Below are 14,752 nucleotides of genomic sequence, written 5' to 3'. Positions count from 1 at the left end.
GGACAACAGAGGATGAGATGGTTGGATGGCATCATGGACTCAATGGACATGAGTTTGAGTAAACTTTGGGAGTTGGTGATGGACAGGGAGGCCTGGCGTGCTGCAGTCCGTGGGGTTGCAAAGAGTCAGACATGACTGAGCAACTGAACTAAACTGAAATGAATTAAGGAAATCAAAAAGAGAAATAACAGAAAAATAGGCAAAAAATAAGAACAGGCATCCTGTAGAAGGAAAAACCAAAACAGCCAAAAGACACAAATACGGATACTCCACCTAAGCAGCAGGCAGGCAAATCCAAAGTGAAACAGGAGACACCATCTCTACGCTTGGACTAGGGTGGGAGACAAGGCTGAGTGCCGTCCAGGATGTGGGGAAACGGGTCCCCATGTCCAGCTGCAGGCTCTACTTCAACGAACAGCCACTGGACGTCCCTGGGTCCAGCCACCAGCAGTGAACTGCGTGGCAGCGTGAGAACAGGACAGTGTGCGTGGCCCACGCCCAGGGGATGTCCGCAGGGGCCAAGGGGACGGCAGGGAGGAACGGGCTGGACTCTGGGCCCGGCACTCTCTGAGCTCCTTCCACACGGGCTCATCTCCAGCTCACACCCCGTGACTCACACAGATGAGGCCGCTGCGGGGGTCGCACCCACGGGGGACACACAGAGAGGAAGTGTGAGGACCAGAGTCACGCATCCAGACATGCGAAGGGAGGCTGGTATGTGGCCCACGGCAGAGGGCCGGCAGCGCCAGGAAGAGTCCAGAGACCAAGGTGCTTGGTCCAGGCAGGCAGCTCTTCTGGCCCCCACCTATCCACCCGGCTGGGACTTCCGGGTCAGGACACGACGCCTGCCGGGGATGAGGGGAGCTCGGGGGCCCCCAAGTCCCCCCAGCCTCCCCCAGGAGGGTCTGAGACGCCTTGGGACTGGCGGGGCCCAGAGCAGGCAGGCGGGCTCCAGGGACAGAGTACAGGACAGCCTCCCTGCTCACGCAGTGTTCCGGCCGCAGCCTGGGGGCAGACAAGAGTCTCGAGGGCTCCCTGGGTGCCCACGATGGCTCCGGGATGCGCGGTCCTCAGCCGATCTAGGGCCAGGGACGCCCCCCTCAGGGGCCCGGCGACCCCCGGCCCCGCGGCGCCAGGCGCTCACTTGTTGAAGAGGTTGCCCGCCACCCGGGGCCCGACGACCCCGGCCCTGCGGCGCCAGGCGCTCACTTGTTGAAGAGGTTGCCCGCCACCCGGAGCCCAACGACCCCGGCCCCGCGGCGCCAGGCGCTCACTTGTTGAAGAGGTTGAGGCCAATGCGGTAGAGCCGCTTGCGGATGACGTCGTTGCTGAAGGCGGGCGAGTCCCAGCTGTTGCGTGTCTCCTTGTGGTAGGTCTGCTTGCTGAGCGTCTGCTCGCGCAGGCTGTCGCGGGACGACGACTCCGAGCTGCAGTTGATGGTGTCGTTGGAGTTGGACGTGCTGTTGAGACTGTCATTGTCGCCGTCGGAGTAGTCCGACTCGGACTTGCTCTGCCGGTTGGCTGAGCCGTTGATGGCCAGGTGGGCGTCCAGGGGCCGCGGCGGCCGGGCCCGCGGCTCCGGCTCCTCCCGGGGGAGGCCCCTGGGGGGCCCGTGGGGGCCGTGCTTGGGGCTGCCCTGTGGCCCGCCCAGGCCGCGCTCGTAGGCGCTCTGCCTCTTGAGCGAGCTGCGGTCAGAGCGGTCGCTGAGGTCGGCGGAGCTGTCACTGGGCGGCTCGATGGTGAGCAGGGGCAGGTGCTCCACGCGCGCCCGCGGCTCCAGCGACGGCGTGCTCCGGCAGCTGGTGTCCGTGTCCCCCTTGTCGTCCTTGTGGGCCAGCGCCCAGTAGTCCTGGGCGGCGGCTCCGGCCCGCAGCCGCAGGTCCGACTCGCCGCTGGACGGCCGGCACCCAGCCTGTGCCGCAGGCAGCGGCGGCGACAGCTCGTCCTCGTCGATGTACAGGGTGACGTCGCTGTACGAGGCGGTCATCTCGTCCAGCCGGCGCTGCTCGGCCGCACTGTGCAGGCCCGACGAGGGCTCGGAGGCAGGCGTGGGCGCCCCCTCCACGGCGTGCAGGCTGCGGCAGTTCAGCGCGTCATCAATGGACTCGGCCAGCGACTTCACCTGCCGCGAGAAGGCGTCCTCCAGCTCCGTGATGGCGTCAGCAAAGTCGCTGGCGGGTGCAGGGGCCTGCAGGGCGGGCGGGGGCGGCGGGCCCAGGTCCCCGCACTCGGCCGGCCCCAGGGAGCCCAGCGGGGAGTCCCCATCGGTCACCGAGACCTGCTTGCCCTCGAAGAAGGAGCTGTGTGCCTTCTCAGGCCCCTCGAAGGACAGCTGCACCCGCATGTTGGACAACACGATGCGGCGGGACAGGCGCTTCTCAGACATGGAGCTGCGCAGCCGCTCGAAGTTCTTGTTCATCTGGTACTGGCGGAAGGCTGTCTGGATGGTGCGGGCCGCATGCCGGGTCACGAGGCGGCCCCCATACTTCCGTTCTAGCATCTCCACCTGCGGGTGATGGAGAGGAGTGTGAGGATGGCCCGGCCTGGCCTGGAGGGCAGACCGTGCCCACAGGGCTCCCAGACCCAGGAACCCGCCGGGCGCCGTGCCCACAGGCTCCTAGACCCAGGAACCCGCCGGGGGCTGTGCCCACAGGCTCCTAGACCCAGGAACCCGCCGGGGGCTGTGCCCACAGGCTCCTAGACCCAGGAACCCGCCGGGGGCTGTGCCACAGGCTCCTAGACCCAGGGAGGCAGAGGAGCGGTGAGCTGTGGTTACAGCAGGTGCTCCCTGCAGGACTCCTCAGAGCCTTTCAAGGGAGGTGGTTTCCCAGACTTCTCTGTCCGCAGCAGCCTTTGCCCTGGGCACCGGGGCTGTGCAGTTTAATGAAACTTGGAGCTGCTGCAGGAGGTTGCAGGCCGCCCCTCGGGAGACAAGGAGACTGTGGCGGGGGCAGGCTAAGAGACCAGCGCGAGACCCGCGTCGGCCCTGAGCACTGAGCACTGGCCGCGGGCCTGGGCCCTCATCCGCAGACTGACTCTGAGAAGCCTGGACCCGTGGCCCCTCGGGCCTGTCAGACCGGCCTCACGGGCCAGCGGCGGGCACAGGTGAGACAGACCCTCAGCACGGGGCGGAGGAGGTGTTGGACACTCCACTGCACTCCTGGGAGAGTGGACAGCTTGTGGGGACCCCACACCCACTCCTGTACAGATGGGGAAACTGAGCCTCAGAGAAGAGACCCAACACACCCCTGCAGGCCTCCAGACCCCAGGGCGCCCTCCGGGAGGCTGATGGCGGGCCCACGCCATAGGTGGGCAGGGCGGTGGGACTCTACCGCGAGGTGTGTGCGCCTCCGGAGCCTGCCAGCCCCAGGCCTGAGAACGGTCCCGAGGGCCGCTCCCCATGCCTCGCTCTGGGGTGAGGCTGGAGCCCACTTTCCAAAAGCAAACAAGACCCAGGATGAGGAGTGGGCTGGCCCACCGAGCCCCTGCCGTGGCGGGGGGAAGGCCCTGTCCTCCGCAGGAGGTGCTCACACCCCAGGGTCAGAGCCCCAGTCCCCTCCGTGTGAACAGCAGGGCTGCGCCCTCGAGAGGCGAGGTCTGTGCAGAGTAGACGGAGCCCCAGCTCAGGGCACAAAGCCAGGCAGATGCCGAGGGAACCAGGCTTCAGCCAAGGGGAGGCGACGGCTGTCCGGAGCCCCGGGGGAGGGGGGGGTGCGGGCGGGGGGGGAGGGCTCGGAGCCTTGCTGGGGGTGCATGTGGGTCCCAGTCGCCGTGAGGGACACCAGCTCCCCCAGACGCGGATGTGCCAGCCCTCCAGAAAGGGGGGGTGGCAGAGGGGCTCCCCTCAGGAGAGGAGTCGGGAGCGGAGGGGCGGGGCGAGCCCGGCCGGGCCTGGAGGCAGCCAGGGAGCGTCTGTGTTTTCTCTCGCCCTGGAGCCACTGAACCGCGTCCAAACGGATGACCTCACTTCCACATCTGCCAGCAGCGTCTGTTTCCTGGGTTTGGAGCACAGCTCCGAGAGCGCTCAGGGCCGACGGAGGCCCATGCCTGGGCTCCAGGGAGCCCTCTCTCCTGCGCCCCCCGAGATCTGGGTTCTGGGTCCCTCGGGTCTGCTCGGCTGGGGGTGGGGGCCCCGCACAGGCCAGAGCATGATCCATGGCCCCTCCTGTCCCGCTGACTCTAGACCTCGCGAACCCAGCAGCGACGCTCTTGGCCTGAGCCAGCCCCCTAGGTCGGGGCAGGGGCAGAAGTGGTGTTAGGGGGCAGGCGTGGGCTCTACGCTGCTCCTCAAAGCCCCCTGGCCCTCCTACCGGCCTCCCCTGGGGACGCACCGACCCGGGCCTGTGCTCATGCAGCCCACCGGGGTCGTTCCCCTTCTGGGCCAGAGCTGCCCCGAGGCCCCGTCTGAGTGCTGACTGGGGCACAGGGGGGACCCAAGCCGTCTGCACTCGCCTAACAGGTGTCACCTTCATCCAACCCCGTGTCCAGCTGCAGACGGGCCCCAGAAGCTGCCCGCTGTGCAGGGGGACAGAGGCTCTGAGACGAGACAGGACAAGGAGCCCCAAGGCTGGGCCTCCCATGAAGGGGAACCACAGGAGATGTGGAGGCCGGGGGCCAGCGGCCACAATAAGGCCTTGCGCTGGGCTCCTGCCACTGAAACATGGCTCTGTGCTGCCCACGCTCCAAGCCCCCATGGAACCAGGCACCTTGCTTCCATCTGGAAATTGCCGTGTAATCCCCCCGCCGCCCCGTTACTATTTTCGCCTCGACTGCCAGGAGGCTCAGCAGGGAGCCGAATGCTCAGTGGCCCTCAGTGTCGCCCCCCTGGCCCCACCTCATCCTGGCTGCCCTTTCCAGCAAGCTTGCCCGCCTAGGGCCTCTGCACCTGCTGCCAGCTTCTCCTGGAAGGTCCTGGCCTCGGTTACTTGGCTCCAAGGGGCCTTGGCGAGGCTCCCCCAGCCACCCGAGCCGCCTCCTCCCACAGGCACCGGCTAGCCTCCCATTCCTTCGTCCTGGGGTTCACATCATCCTTGCTCTGCAGCCAGCCCGTGTGTCCACAGCTACCCTGCCTCCTGGACCACAGCGTCCGCCTGAGGGCTGTGGCCACACCCGTTCCCCGGGGACTCCCCAGCCACCAGCACGGGGTGGCATACAGCGGGCACTGGGCTAACGTGCGAGGGAGAAAACGAGCAGCTGTGGCCACGCTAAGGCCACGCGAGGCTTGTTATTACCTCCACTGCCTCTGCTTAACCGTTCTCCCTTCTAACGGTCCTGCTATAGATGGCTGTTGCTATGAACTGTTCTGATCCACTTTAGATCTGGGTGCAGCTGAGAAATGGAACAGAGACCCCCTGCTGTGGACCTGATCCCAGGGCCAAACGCCACGGGGCGAGGGGGCCGGGAGGCCACGCGGGCAGGCCGGGCACGCCCTCGTTTTACACACGGGTGTCGACCCCGTGGGGGGTCTGGGCCGAGTCCCTGGGGAGGAGGCGCAGCCTGAGGAGACAGTGCTCCTCCAGAACACGGAACTGCAAACCGAGGGGTGGGATGAGTGGCCTGGCCTTCCTGCTGTCCAGAGGACGTGCTGTTTCTGTTGTGGACTGACCTCCCCCTCCCCCTCCCGCAGACCCCGGAAGGTCCAGGCCTCTCCTGGACCCCGGGACCTCAGTGGCCCCCACTGTGCAAGCTGTGCACTGGCAGAGTCAGGCCCTGACGCCCAGCACCGCCTGGAGCCCAGCCGCAGGGGGAGCAGGAAGTGGGCAGAGGCCGAGGTTGGACAGAGCACCCCATGCCCACCCACGCCCTCCGCTTCCTCCGGGAGTCGGGAGGAGAGACTGAGGCTTCCATCGTGGGGAACGACCCTTGCCTGGCACCCAGCCTTGAGTGCTTGGGGGCCCCCGCCCCACCCCACCCCGCCCCGCCCCCACGTGGCCAGCTGCCCACCTGCTTGTCCTGCAGGTCGGAGGAGAGCTCATAGCTCTCGGAGAGGGACCGCGAGCGCTTTGGCCTCCTCCTCGGCCTGCTTGCGCAGGATGGACGTCGAGTGCTGCAGCCGGGGCCTGCGTGCGCGCTGCTGCTGCCCGGGCGGCCCTGCGTACAGCCCATAGGCGCCGCTCGGCGCGTGCTCGTAGGGCTCCGGGCTCAGGCCCGAGCCGGGTGCCAAGGGCCCCTGGTGGTAGGCGGAGGGGCTGTCCAGCGACGTGCCGGGCTCGCTGCTGGGGGCCTCGCCCTCAACGCTGCGGAGAAAGCACAGACTGGAGGTGAGGGGGAGACCGCAGCCCTGGGCCCCGCAGGCCGGCGTCCAGCCCACACCCCGCCCTCCCCTGGGTGGACCCCCGGGGCCCACGGCCACCCCTGCCTCACGCCTCCCTAAGGCTCCCCTCCTCTCACGGAGGCCCTGCTTTGGCTGTACAACATGCCCCGCACCCCCTACAACCGACACCCCGCCCTGATGGACCTGCTCCCCTTCCACTGACCCCCATGACGGGCCCCCATGGAGCAGGCTGTGCCTGGGATGCCCACTGACAGCCTGCGGGTCCCACCCCCTCGCTCCTGTACTCCCACTGCCAGGATTAAGTCCTTTTTTTCCTTTTTGATCAACAATGAACAGAGTGACTCCTTGCCGCATGCCCGCAGGGTCAGGCGTGCAGGCATCTGTTTTGGGCTGAGCTTGTCCCTCCCCACCAACACCCGCAAGCTGCAAGCCCTAACCGCTCAGCGTGTATCTAGAGACAGGCTTTCAGGACGCGATGGAGGTAAAACGAGGTCACGGGGCCTGATCCAAGGTCAGGACACACACACGGCCACCCTGCACCCAGCTCTCAGCATCGCGCTCGTGAGCCACAGGCAAGAAAGTGCTGAAGCCGCCCACCCCGTCCGTGCTGCTGGTGACCACCGGCCTGGAGGCGGACACAGAGCGTCTTCTCGAACTCTTAAAGCCAGTCTACGAGGACCGATTGCTCACTCCATCTCTGGGAGAGCAGACTGACACCCGCGTGGCGCCGGCTCTGCCCGAGGTCACGCAGGTTGAGCATGGATGCGTCGGGATTACAGCCCAGGATGGGGGCTCCTGCCATCCCACAGCCCTGGTCCCCGGGCCTGTGTGCACCCCTCAACCTTCCAAGTGTCCGGGAGGGCGTGGGGTGGGGTGGTTACTCACCCCACACTCGCGGCCCCAGAAGATGTGAGCCCAGAGGCGGCGACGAACGTGCAGCCAAGGTTCTGGGACCTTCGGGCAGCCTCTCCAGCAGTGCCGGCCACTCCCGCCCCTCAGGGCATCCTAGCATCCCTGGGGCCGGCGTGGCAGTCCCTCCGAAAGTGGCCTGGGGGAGGGAAGGGCGCAGAGCCCCACGGCTGCAAGTGCTCCTTTCTCTAGGGTCCCATCTTCACAGCAATGCAATCAGCAGCGTGTGCCCGGCCCACCCGCCCAGCTCTGCCCGCCACGGAACGTGAGGCCATCAGCTGCCTCCCGGGGGAAGGGCCAGCAGGGCCCAGCCACAGGCACCCATGCCCGGGGCGCCTCTCCTGCCCGCTGCCAAGCTGGCACGTGCTGGCAGGCCGGCCGTCTAAGAATAGTGCCAGCCTTCCGCTCTGGCCCGCGGGGACGCTCGGTGGGTCTCCTACGGCAGAGCCTGCAGCCCAGCAGTGGAGGGTGATGAGGGTCCTCTCCTGGGGAAGAGCCCCGGGTGCCAGCCCCTGATGTGGCTGTGAGTCAGGGACTCCCGCCCGCCCAAGCCCTGGCCCCAGGCCCAGCACCCCTGCTGTCCGGCAGTCACTGGCAAGAGCTTCCTCGGGGCCTCGTGGGCCCGTGTGGGGCGGGGCCAGGTGCTCCCCAAGACAGCCCTGGACGGACAGCGGGAGGGGCGGGGGCAGAAGGTCGGGGGGCCTCAGGCAACGGGCCCCCCTGAGTGCACGTGGCTGAAGGGAGACTCTGTCTGCCCTCCTCCCTGAGACCCCAGGACCCGCTGCACATGTGCCCCCACTGGACAGCCTTCCATCAGGGCCGCTCTGTCTCCAGAGAAGAGGGAGACAGCAAATGCAATCGTGTCCTCGCAGCGAAGCAGCCAGGGCTCAGCTCGCCAGGATTTTAAATAGTCCCTGAGCCCCGAGGCTGCAAAAGCCACGGCGGTGACGGGCAGGTGCTGCACAGGGCCAGGCGGGGGCTGGGACCCGCCCCCAGCACCGACACCCCCCAGGCAAAGAAGGGTGTCCACCCTCACGGGGCAAGGGACTCAGCCCCTTCCCCAGCCTGCACTCACTTGGTCTCGAGCGATCTGCATGGGTGGAAGGGCATTCCTCCCGCCTGTTTGAGGCAGAGGGTGCTGAGGAGGGAGGGGCAGGCGGCTGCCCCTGGACCCTGTGCAGGGCACGGGCCTCCTGTCCGGCTGGGCTCACGGGCGCAACATGCATGCCCGTGGCGCCCTGGCTGGATGAGGCTGGAGCCCCCGTGGGAGGGGCACTCCAATCTGCCACGGATGCAAGAGGCCTTTGCGGGGCTGGGCCAGCCCAGGGTTCCCGCTCGGTCCCTAAGTCAGCTCCTGACCGTCTCACGCCAGCAGGTTCCAGAAGGTGCTCTGGGGAGAGGGCCAGGCCTCTGTCACGGCCAAACGGATGCGTGGCAGGCACCTGTGAGCCCGACCTCCGAGACACACCCACCTGCCCGCCTCTCAGCACATCCAGGCCGCCAGGGCGGGTCCCTGGACTCTCACCCAGCACCCCGCCTCTCCTCCCACAGCAGCCAGACCAATCCCAACAAAGGAGGGGGCACACCAAGGGCCCCCTGCCCGTCACACCGAGTGTGGAGACACAGCCCTCAAGGCCTGACCTCGCCATGGCCCCCTCCCCTCGCTCACGCTGTTCCAGCCTCACTGGGGTCTGGCCCGCAGGGACATTCCGCTCTTCTCAAAGGCATCAGGCACTCCCTGCCTCGGGGCCTTTGCACTGGCTGTTCCCCTGCCTGGACCGCTGTTCCCGTCTTACATCTCAGCCCGCTCCCTGCCTTCACCACTCCAGGGTCTTTGCTCAATGCCACCTTCCAAGGAGGCCCCCACCGCTCCACCAAATTAAAACCACGCCCCCCTCCGCACAGCATTCCTAACCCCTTACTCAGCGCTTTCGCAGCGCCAACCTGCCGCGGCTTTCCCTGTGCTGCCTTCCTCCCATGTCGGTGCCCAGGCTCTGTGAGCGCACAGGGTACTTGGCTGCTTTGCTGGCTATGCTCCCCGAATGCCGACACGTGCACCAGACCAACAGGGTTGGTGAGGCCTGCCGGCCCTGGAGTGGGGCTTCTGACATGCGCCACCCCCAATGAACACCCCGCCTGCCCCACACCTAACCCTCGATGGCCCCCATCCCTTCGAGGAGGCCGAGCCAGAGTCCTGAGCTGAGTCACCGGCCAGTCCCTCCCCTAGTCCGCTCTGTGGCACCCATGCCCTCTATTTGTCCCCAAGTCCTGCCGACTCCACGTGAATGGTATCCACTTGAGTTGTGTGATGTGGCAGCCTCTGCATACCCCAAAAATCAAACCCTCAAAGCGTCCTGATAAGAAGTGGCCAGACCAAACCATTGCGACCAACACGATACACCGTCCTCCAGTGAACGACTGGACAAAAGCAAGCAGAGCATGCACCGTCCTGAGCCAGAGAACATCACTCCTTCCTGGTCCTGAAGAGAAGCGACACACGCCAGACCCCAAGGGGGTCTTCCTCATCCGAGCCAGAGCCCTGGTGAGCACAAAGGCACGTTTACGGCTGACAGCGCTGACAGGCACGCTGGCCTCAGGTTTTCAGGGCACCAGCTAGACCTGGTCATCGAAGTGCAACCCTGCAGATGCTAGAGCTCTGTCCTGGCCAGCCCTCAGCTCTGGATGCCCAGGGCGGCCTGCCCCAGGGACACAGGGCACTGGCCCAGCCCCCAGCAGCCCCGAACACCTCTTCCTCACCACAGTGCTCGCCCAGTGGGAGCTCCAAGTCCCACCACCCAGGAACCCCCTCTCTCGGGGAAGCTTCTGTCCATCAGCCAGGATCGGACACTCCAGAGTCAGCCCTCAGCTGCACACGGGGATTCGAGAGCACGCGCAGACCCTGGGCCACGTGCAGATCAAGGGTCGGGCGGGCCCCATGCACACCACTGCTGCTCCCCGACCGTTCAGAGTTCCCGGGACGTTCCGTGAGAATCAGGAGTGCGGCCAGTGCTCTGGGCAGACGCTCCTGATCCGGCCTCCCTCTCCCAGAGATTCTCACGAAGGAAGCAAGGCCAATACGCAGAGGTGCGTGCAAGGAATTCCACGGCTGTGTTGTATCTGATTGTAGAAACTTGGAAATAATCTAAATGCCTGTCAGCAAGGGACTGATTTACATAAATCACACATCAATATAATGGAAACTAATGGAAACAACGCTAAGGGGGGGGAAGGTCTGGCCCGATGGAAGTTCTTGTGATAAACAGTGGGGGGACCTTTCCGGCTGACGGGAGTTTAATACAGGCTGCGAAGCCAGTCAGTGACGCGGAGTGAGAAGCCGGAACAGCCCCAGCCCTGCCGTCCACCGCAGGTATCGGCTCACAGGGGAAGACTGTCCGGAGCTCCAGGTGGATTCCGAAGGCTGGGGCGCTCGCCCCCACCTTCTCCCGTGAGCCTGGGCAGACAGCACCCACCCGTCCCTGACTCGCTCCTGCAGGCCCTCGAGCACCCTCCCACAGGACCACGAGGCTGGGGGCGCGTGCCAACACCCACGACGGCACGGGGCCGCCTCCCACCGAGGGCTGGAGCGCACGGCCAGGGACGACCTGAGGCCGGCGGCCAAGCCTCTGTCAGGCTCACAGCCCGCGTCGCCCAGCTCAAGAAAGGATGCTCTCGCGTGGCCAAACTGCCCGTCCCTGGAGGTGTACAAGCCGCAGCAGGGCAGACACCTGCTGGAGGCGGGGCAGAAGGACCCCTGCCACTGACCGGTGTCGTCTGCACAGTCGGTACACGGAGACCGCCTTCAAAACGCCATCGGCTCGTGAAAAGCGCTTTCTAAGCGCGGTCTCCAGTTCTCTGACCGAGAGGGCCCCGCCTGCAGGTCCCGGCAGTGAGAGGTGGGAGGGGCAGGGGGGTCAGGGTCACCCGCCCTGCCTGCTGGAGGGGCCCCCTGCGGACACCACCCATGGCCGAGCTGTAAACGCTCCTGAAGGGGCTTCTGGGCCCGGGGGAAGGGGCTTCTGGGCCCGGGGGAAGGGGCCCGGCTCCAAGGCTGAGATGCCACATCCCCACTCCAGCTGGTGGGTGAGTCAGGCAGGGGGCCCTCGGCCACACGGACGTCTCTAATTGTGGCCTGTGAGGTCATGAATGACTTTTCTTAGGAAAAACGCTAGTCTGAGGCAGCTGTGGGCAGAAGCAGAGACCCGCTGCTCACCCCCAGCACTGACGATGCCGATAACAGAAATAATGTTTACAGAGTCAGGGCTGCTTACTCCCCGCGACCGCTGACACACCTCCCAGGCACAGAGAGGCTAGCCTGCCCCGAGACACGCAGCTCACAAGTGAGGTCAGAGCCCACACTCACACCCGCTGTGCCTGAATAGCTCGCTCTCTCTCTCTCTCTCTCACACACACACACACACACACACACACACACATGCACAGCAACGCTCCCTGTAAAGCCTCGGGGTGTGCGGGTGCTGTATTGGGCGATTAACCTACATGGCCTGTGACCCAACCGCCACCCTGGGACCAGGGCGCGCTGGGCCACTGTCCCTTCCACAGACGAGGAGCGTGGGGTGTGAAGCTGAGCCGCTGGGTCACGGGTGCAGGGGACTGGATCCCCATCGGACGCACCTGCCACCTGGCAGCAGAGAGGAAGCGTGTGCCCCTGGGGGCAGGGCTGGGGTCCAGGGCCTGGGATCCTGGGGTCGTGTGTGGTCATGACATAAACCAGCCTGGGGTACGTGGCGCCAGCGGTGGTCACATCGTCTGGAAAAGCCACTGTCTTCTGAGTGGGCCAGCCCCACGCGGAGGGAGAGCCATCTGCAGGCCTGTCTGTGGTCAGATGTCCACACCAGAGCCGCCTCCACACTCCCAGCAGAGTGCCCAGGCCCGAGCAACACAGCCTCCCAGACACATGCGCTCCCTCACACCTCCACCACACTCTGATCAGGGTTTCTGATTCCCAGAAAGGGAGGTTCAAGCCAGAGTCAACAGGAGACTTCACAAGCCTTCCCTCCCAACCCCCTGCTGGGGCTCCTGCGGCTCTGTGGTCACATTAGCAGAGGTCTATCGCCCAGGATGGGGAGGGGACGGGTCCTGCTCTGCACTAGGTTCTGGGTGACAGATGCAGACAGACCAGGGCAGGGTTTGAAGGGGAGGGAGGGTGGGAAGGGACTGGTGGCCGTGTCCCCCATCGAGGGGCCACAGGAGCAGAGATGCGGTGAAGGTAGCGTGGCTTCAGGAGGCAGAGCGTCAGCCGCTCAGCGCCTGGCGGTGGTGGGGGGCTGCCTCAGGGATTGCGGGCATTCCCGCAGGGTCTGGAAAACCAGTCCTCAGGGACCGAGCTGGCTTGTGGTGGGTCACGCCCCACGTACAGTCAGCCGGCGTGCCACAACGCAAGCTAAATTCACATTTATAATCCCTGACGTGACCCCATTGAGAAGACCTGGCTCCCCCGCCCTCTGCTGATGAGAGAACGGAGACTTGGGTTCGGGGTGTGCCCAAGGTCGCAGAGCTCAGACCACAGCCAGGTTTCAAGGGCAGGTCACCTTCCCAGGCTTTCGACTCTGTGAGACGTGCCTGGGCCTGGAGGCAGCCCCCTCCCCGAGGGCTGGCCTGGCCCCGAGAACCAGTGGACAAGGACACAGAGGGCTGATCTGAAGGGAGAGGTGAGTGTGTAAAGGGACACAGAGCTGGTGTGCCATCAAGGAGGGGGCGGAGCGGGCTTCCCCGGGGACCCCGGAGGCTGCTCCTGCATCAGTCACCCACACCTGCCTCCAGGGAGGCCTAAGACATCACAGCCGGGACTGCAGCTGGTAAGTGGTCCTCAGGATGGACGCCTGGCTGGCTACCGAAGGGACTGATGGGCCCCAGGGGACACTGAACCCTGGCCATCCTGGGGGGGGAGGAACTGCGGACCTCATGTCCTCAGGGAGATGCTGGGCACCTTCGCTGGTGGGCAGGTCCGGTAGAAGGACCTCAGCATGGGTGGATGCAGAGGCAACAAGGGCCTCTGGTGAGGGCTCAGGGCCTCCAGGCCCTGCTGAGGGACTGGGGGAGGCTGGAGCCGCAGCCGTCCAAACAGCCACCTGAACACCAGCGTGATTTCTGCTCAGCCAGCGAGGAGCACTGTCTCAAAGCTGAGGGAGCGGACGAGACTTCTGGACAGTTGAGGCCGCCCTAAGGGCTTGGTGGGGGTCGGGAGGGTCTGGCTTTCACCCAGGTCCCCAGATGGCTTTAATGGGGATACACAGCGATCAGACAGGAGCCGAAAGAACCCGTGTCCGGCCCGGGCACGCTGTCTCTGCTGCCTGGTGGGCCCCTGGAATGCGAGCCCCCACCCCTGCCCGCCACCCCCTCTTGGCCGACAGTGACTCCATCCTTCCAGCCGCTCCAGTTCCTCTCGGGCCGCTCTTGGCAACTGTCTTGCTCACACTCTGCATATCATCTGTCAGCAAAGCAGGCTCTGCCACCCTCGAGAGAGCCAGCATCAGACCACTCGGTGACCCCCTCACCATGTTGGGGCCAGCTTGGCCCATGCGGCCCCTGCCTCATTGCTGGGTTCCGGCCCCGCCCACCACACCCCCACCTCCCCCATTCAGCAGCTGGGACCTGTCGAGACACAACTTGGACCGGGTCCCTCGCCCGCTTGCTGCCCTCCCGGGGCTCAGGGCCAAGTCCTCCCGTGAGCCGGAAGGCTCTGCAGGACGGCCCCCACGCCCTGACGTGCTCCCACCAAGTCCTCCCGTGAGCCGGAAGCTCTGCGGGATGGCCCCCACGCCCTGACGCGCTCCCACCACAAGGCCTTTGCACATGCTTCCGCTCTGCTGGGCTCTTCCCAGACGGCTGCCCGGCTCGCCCCTCGCCTCCTCCCGCTCTCTGCTCAAAGGCCACCCGAGTGTCAGGGAGCCCCAGCCCCGCCTCCCTCCCGGCTGCACCTCTGCAGTGCCAGCCGCTGTCTGGTCTGGCACCCGGAGGCACGCACACTCCCAGCCGCTGCGAACCGTGTTAGAAGGGCCCAGACTCCCAGGGACTGTGCTGTCTGCCACACGGACCCCAGGTCTGTGCAGCGGGACCCGGGCCGGGCGGGCACGGACTTATGGGAGATGGTCTCGGCCCTGGGCCAGGGGATGGTGGGGTTTCGGAGCCACAGAAACTGGAACCCACCCGAACTTACACCTCTATGCAGAAAACCCACACAAACACGACTCAGAATTGTCTAGAAACAGGGTTTCTAAAGGCAACCGGAAGCTTTTCTACCTCCCCAGCATAACCTTCAGGGTCTAGAAGGACAAGGACCCTCTGGCCGGGCACTGCCACCCCTCCCTCAGGGTGCCCAGCGGGCAGAATCAAGGTACCTGGAGAGTGGCCCCCAACCCGGGCTGTTCCCCAGACTCTTCGGGGAGATTCGGCAGCCGATTCCTGCCTGACTCAGGAGCTCCCCGGAATTCAAAGGGTCAGCCAGCACTATGGCCCCAGAAACTGGACTTCTAAAAGAGTCCTGGCCAGTCGTGACCTGTGGGCCGTCTGGAATCCCAATGACCTGGACAGGCACCTCCCGTTGGATGC

General features: G+C 65.7%; 1 protein-coding gene across 1 annotated transcript in view; it reads right to left on the bottom strand.

Moving 5' to 3' along the window:
- IQSEC1 (IQ motif and Sec7 domain ArfGEF 1) overlaps positions 1 to 14,752 on the bottom strand; it is a 48,508-nt gene that overhangs the window by 19,696 nt on the left and 14,060 nt on the right. The window contains 3 exon segments of the mRNA XM_070360123.1: positions 1,275 to 2,506; positions 5,944 to 6,004; positions 6,006 to 6,236. Coding sequence (XP_070216224.1) covers positions 1,275 to 2,506; positions 5,944 to 6,004; positions 6,006 to 6,236 — 1,524 coding nt within the window.

This window comes from Bos mutus, chromosome 22 (genome assembly GCF_027580195.1).
Source record: "Bos mutus isolate GX-2022 chromosome 22, NWIPB_WYAK_1.1, whole genome shotgun sequence".
NCBI classification, from domain to species: domain Eukaryota; kingdom Metazoa; phylum Chordata; class Mammalia; order Artiodactyla; family Bovidae; genus Bos; species Bos mutus.
This window is presented reverse-complemented; position numbering and strand designations above follow the sequence as displayed.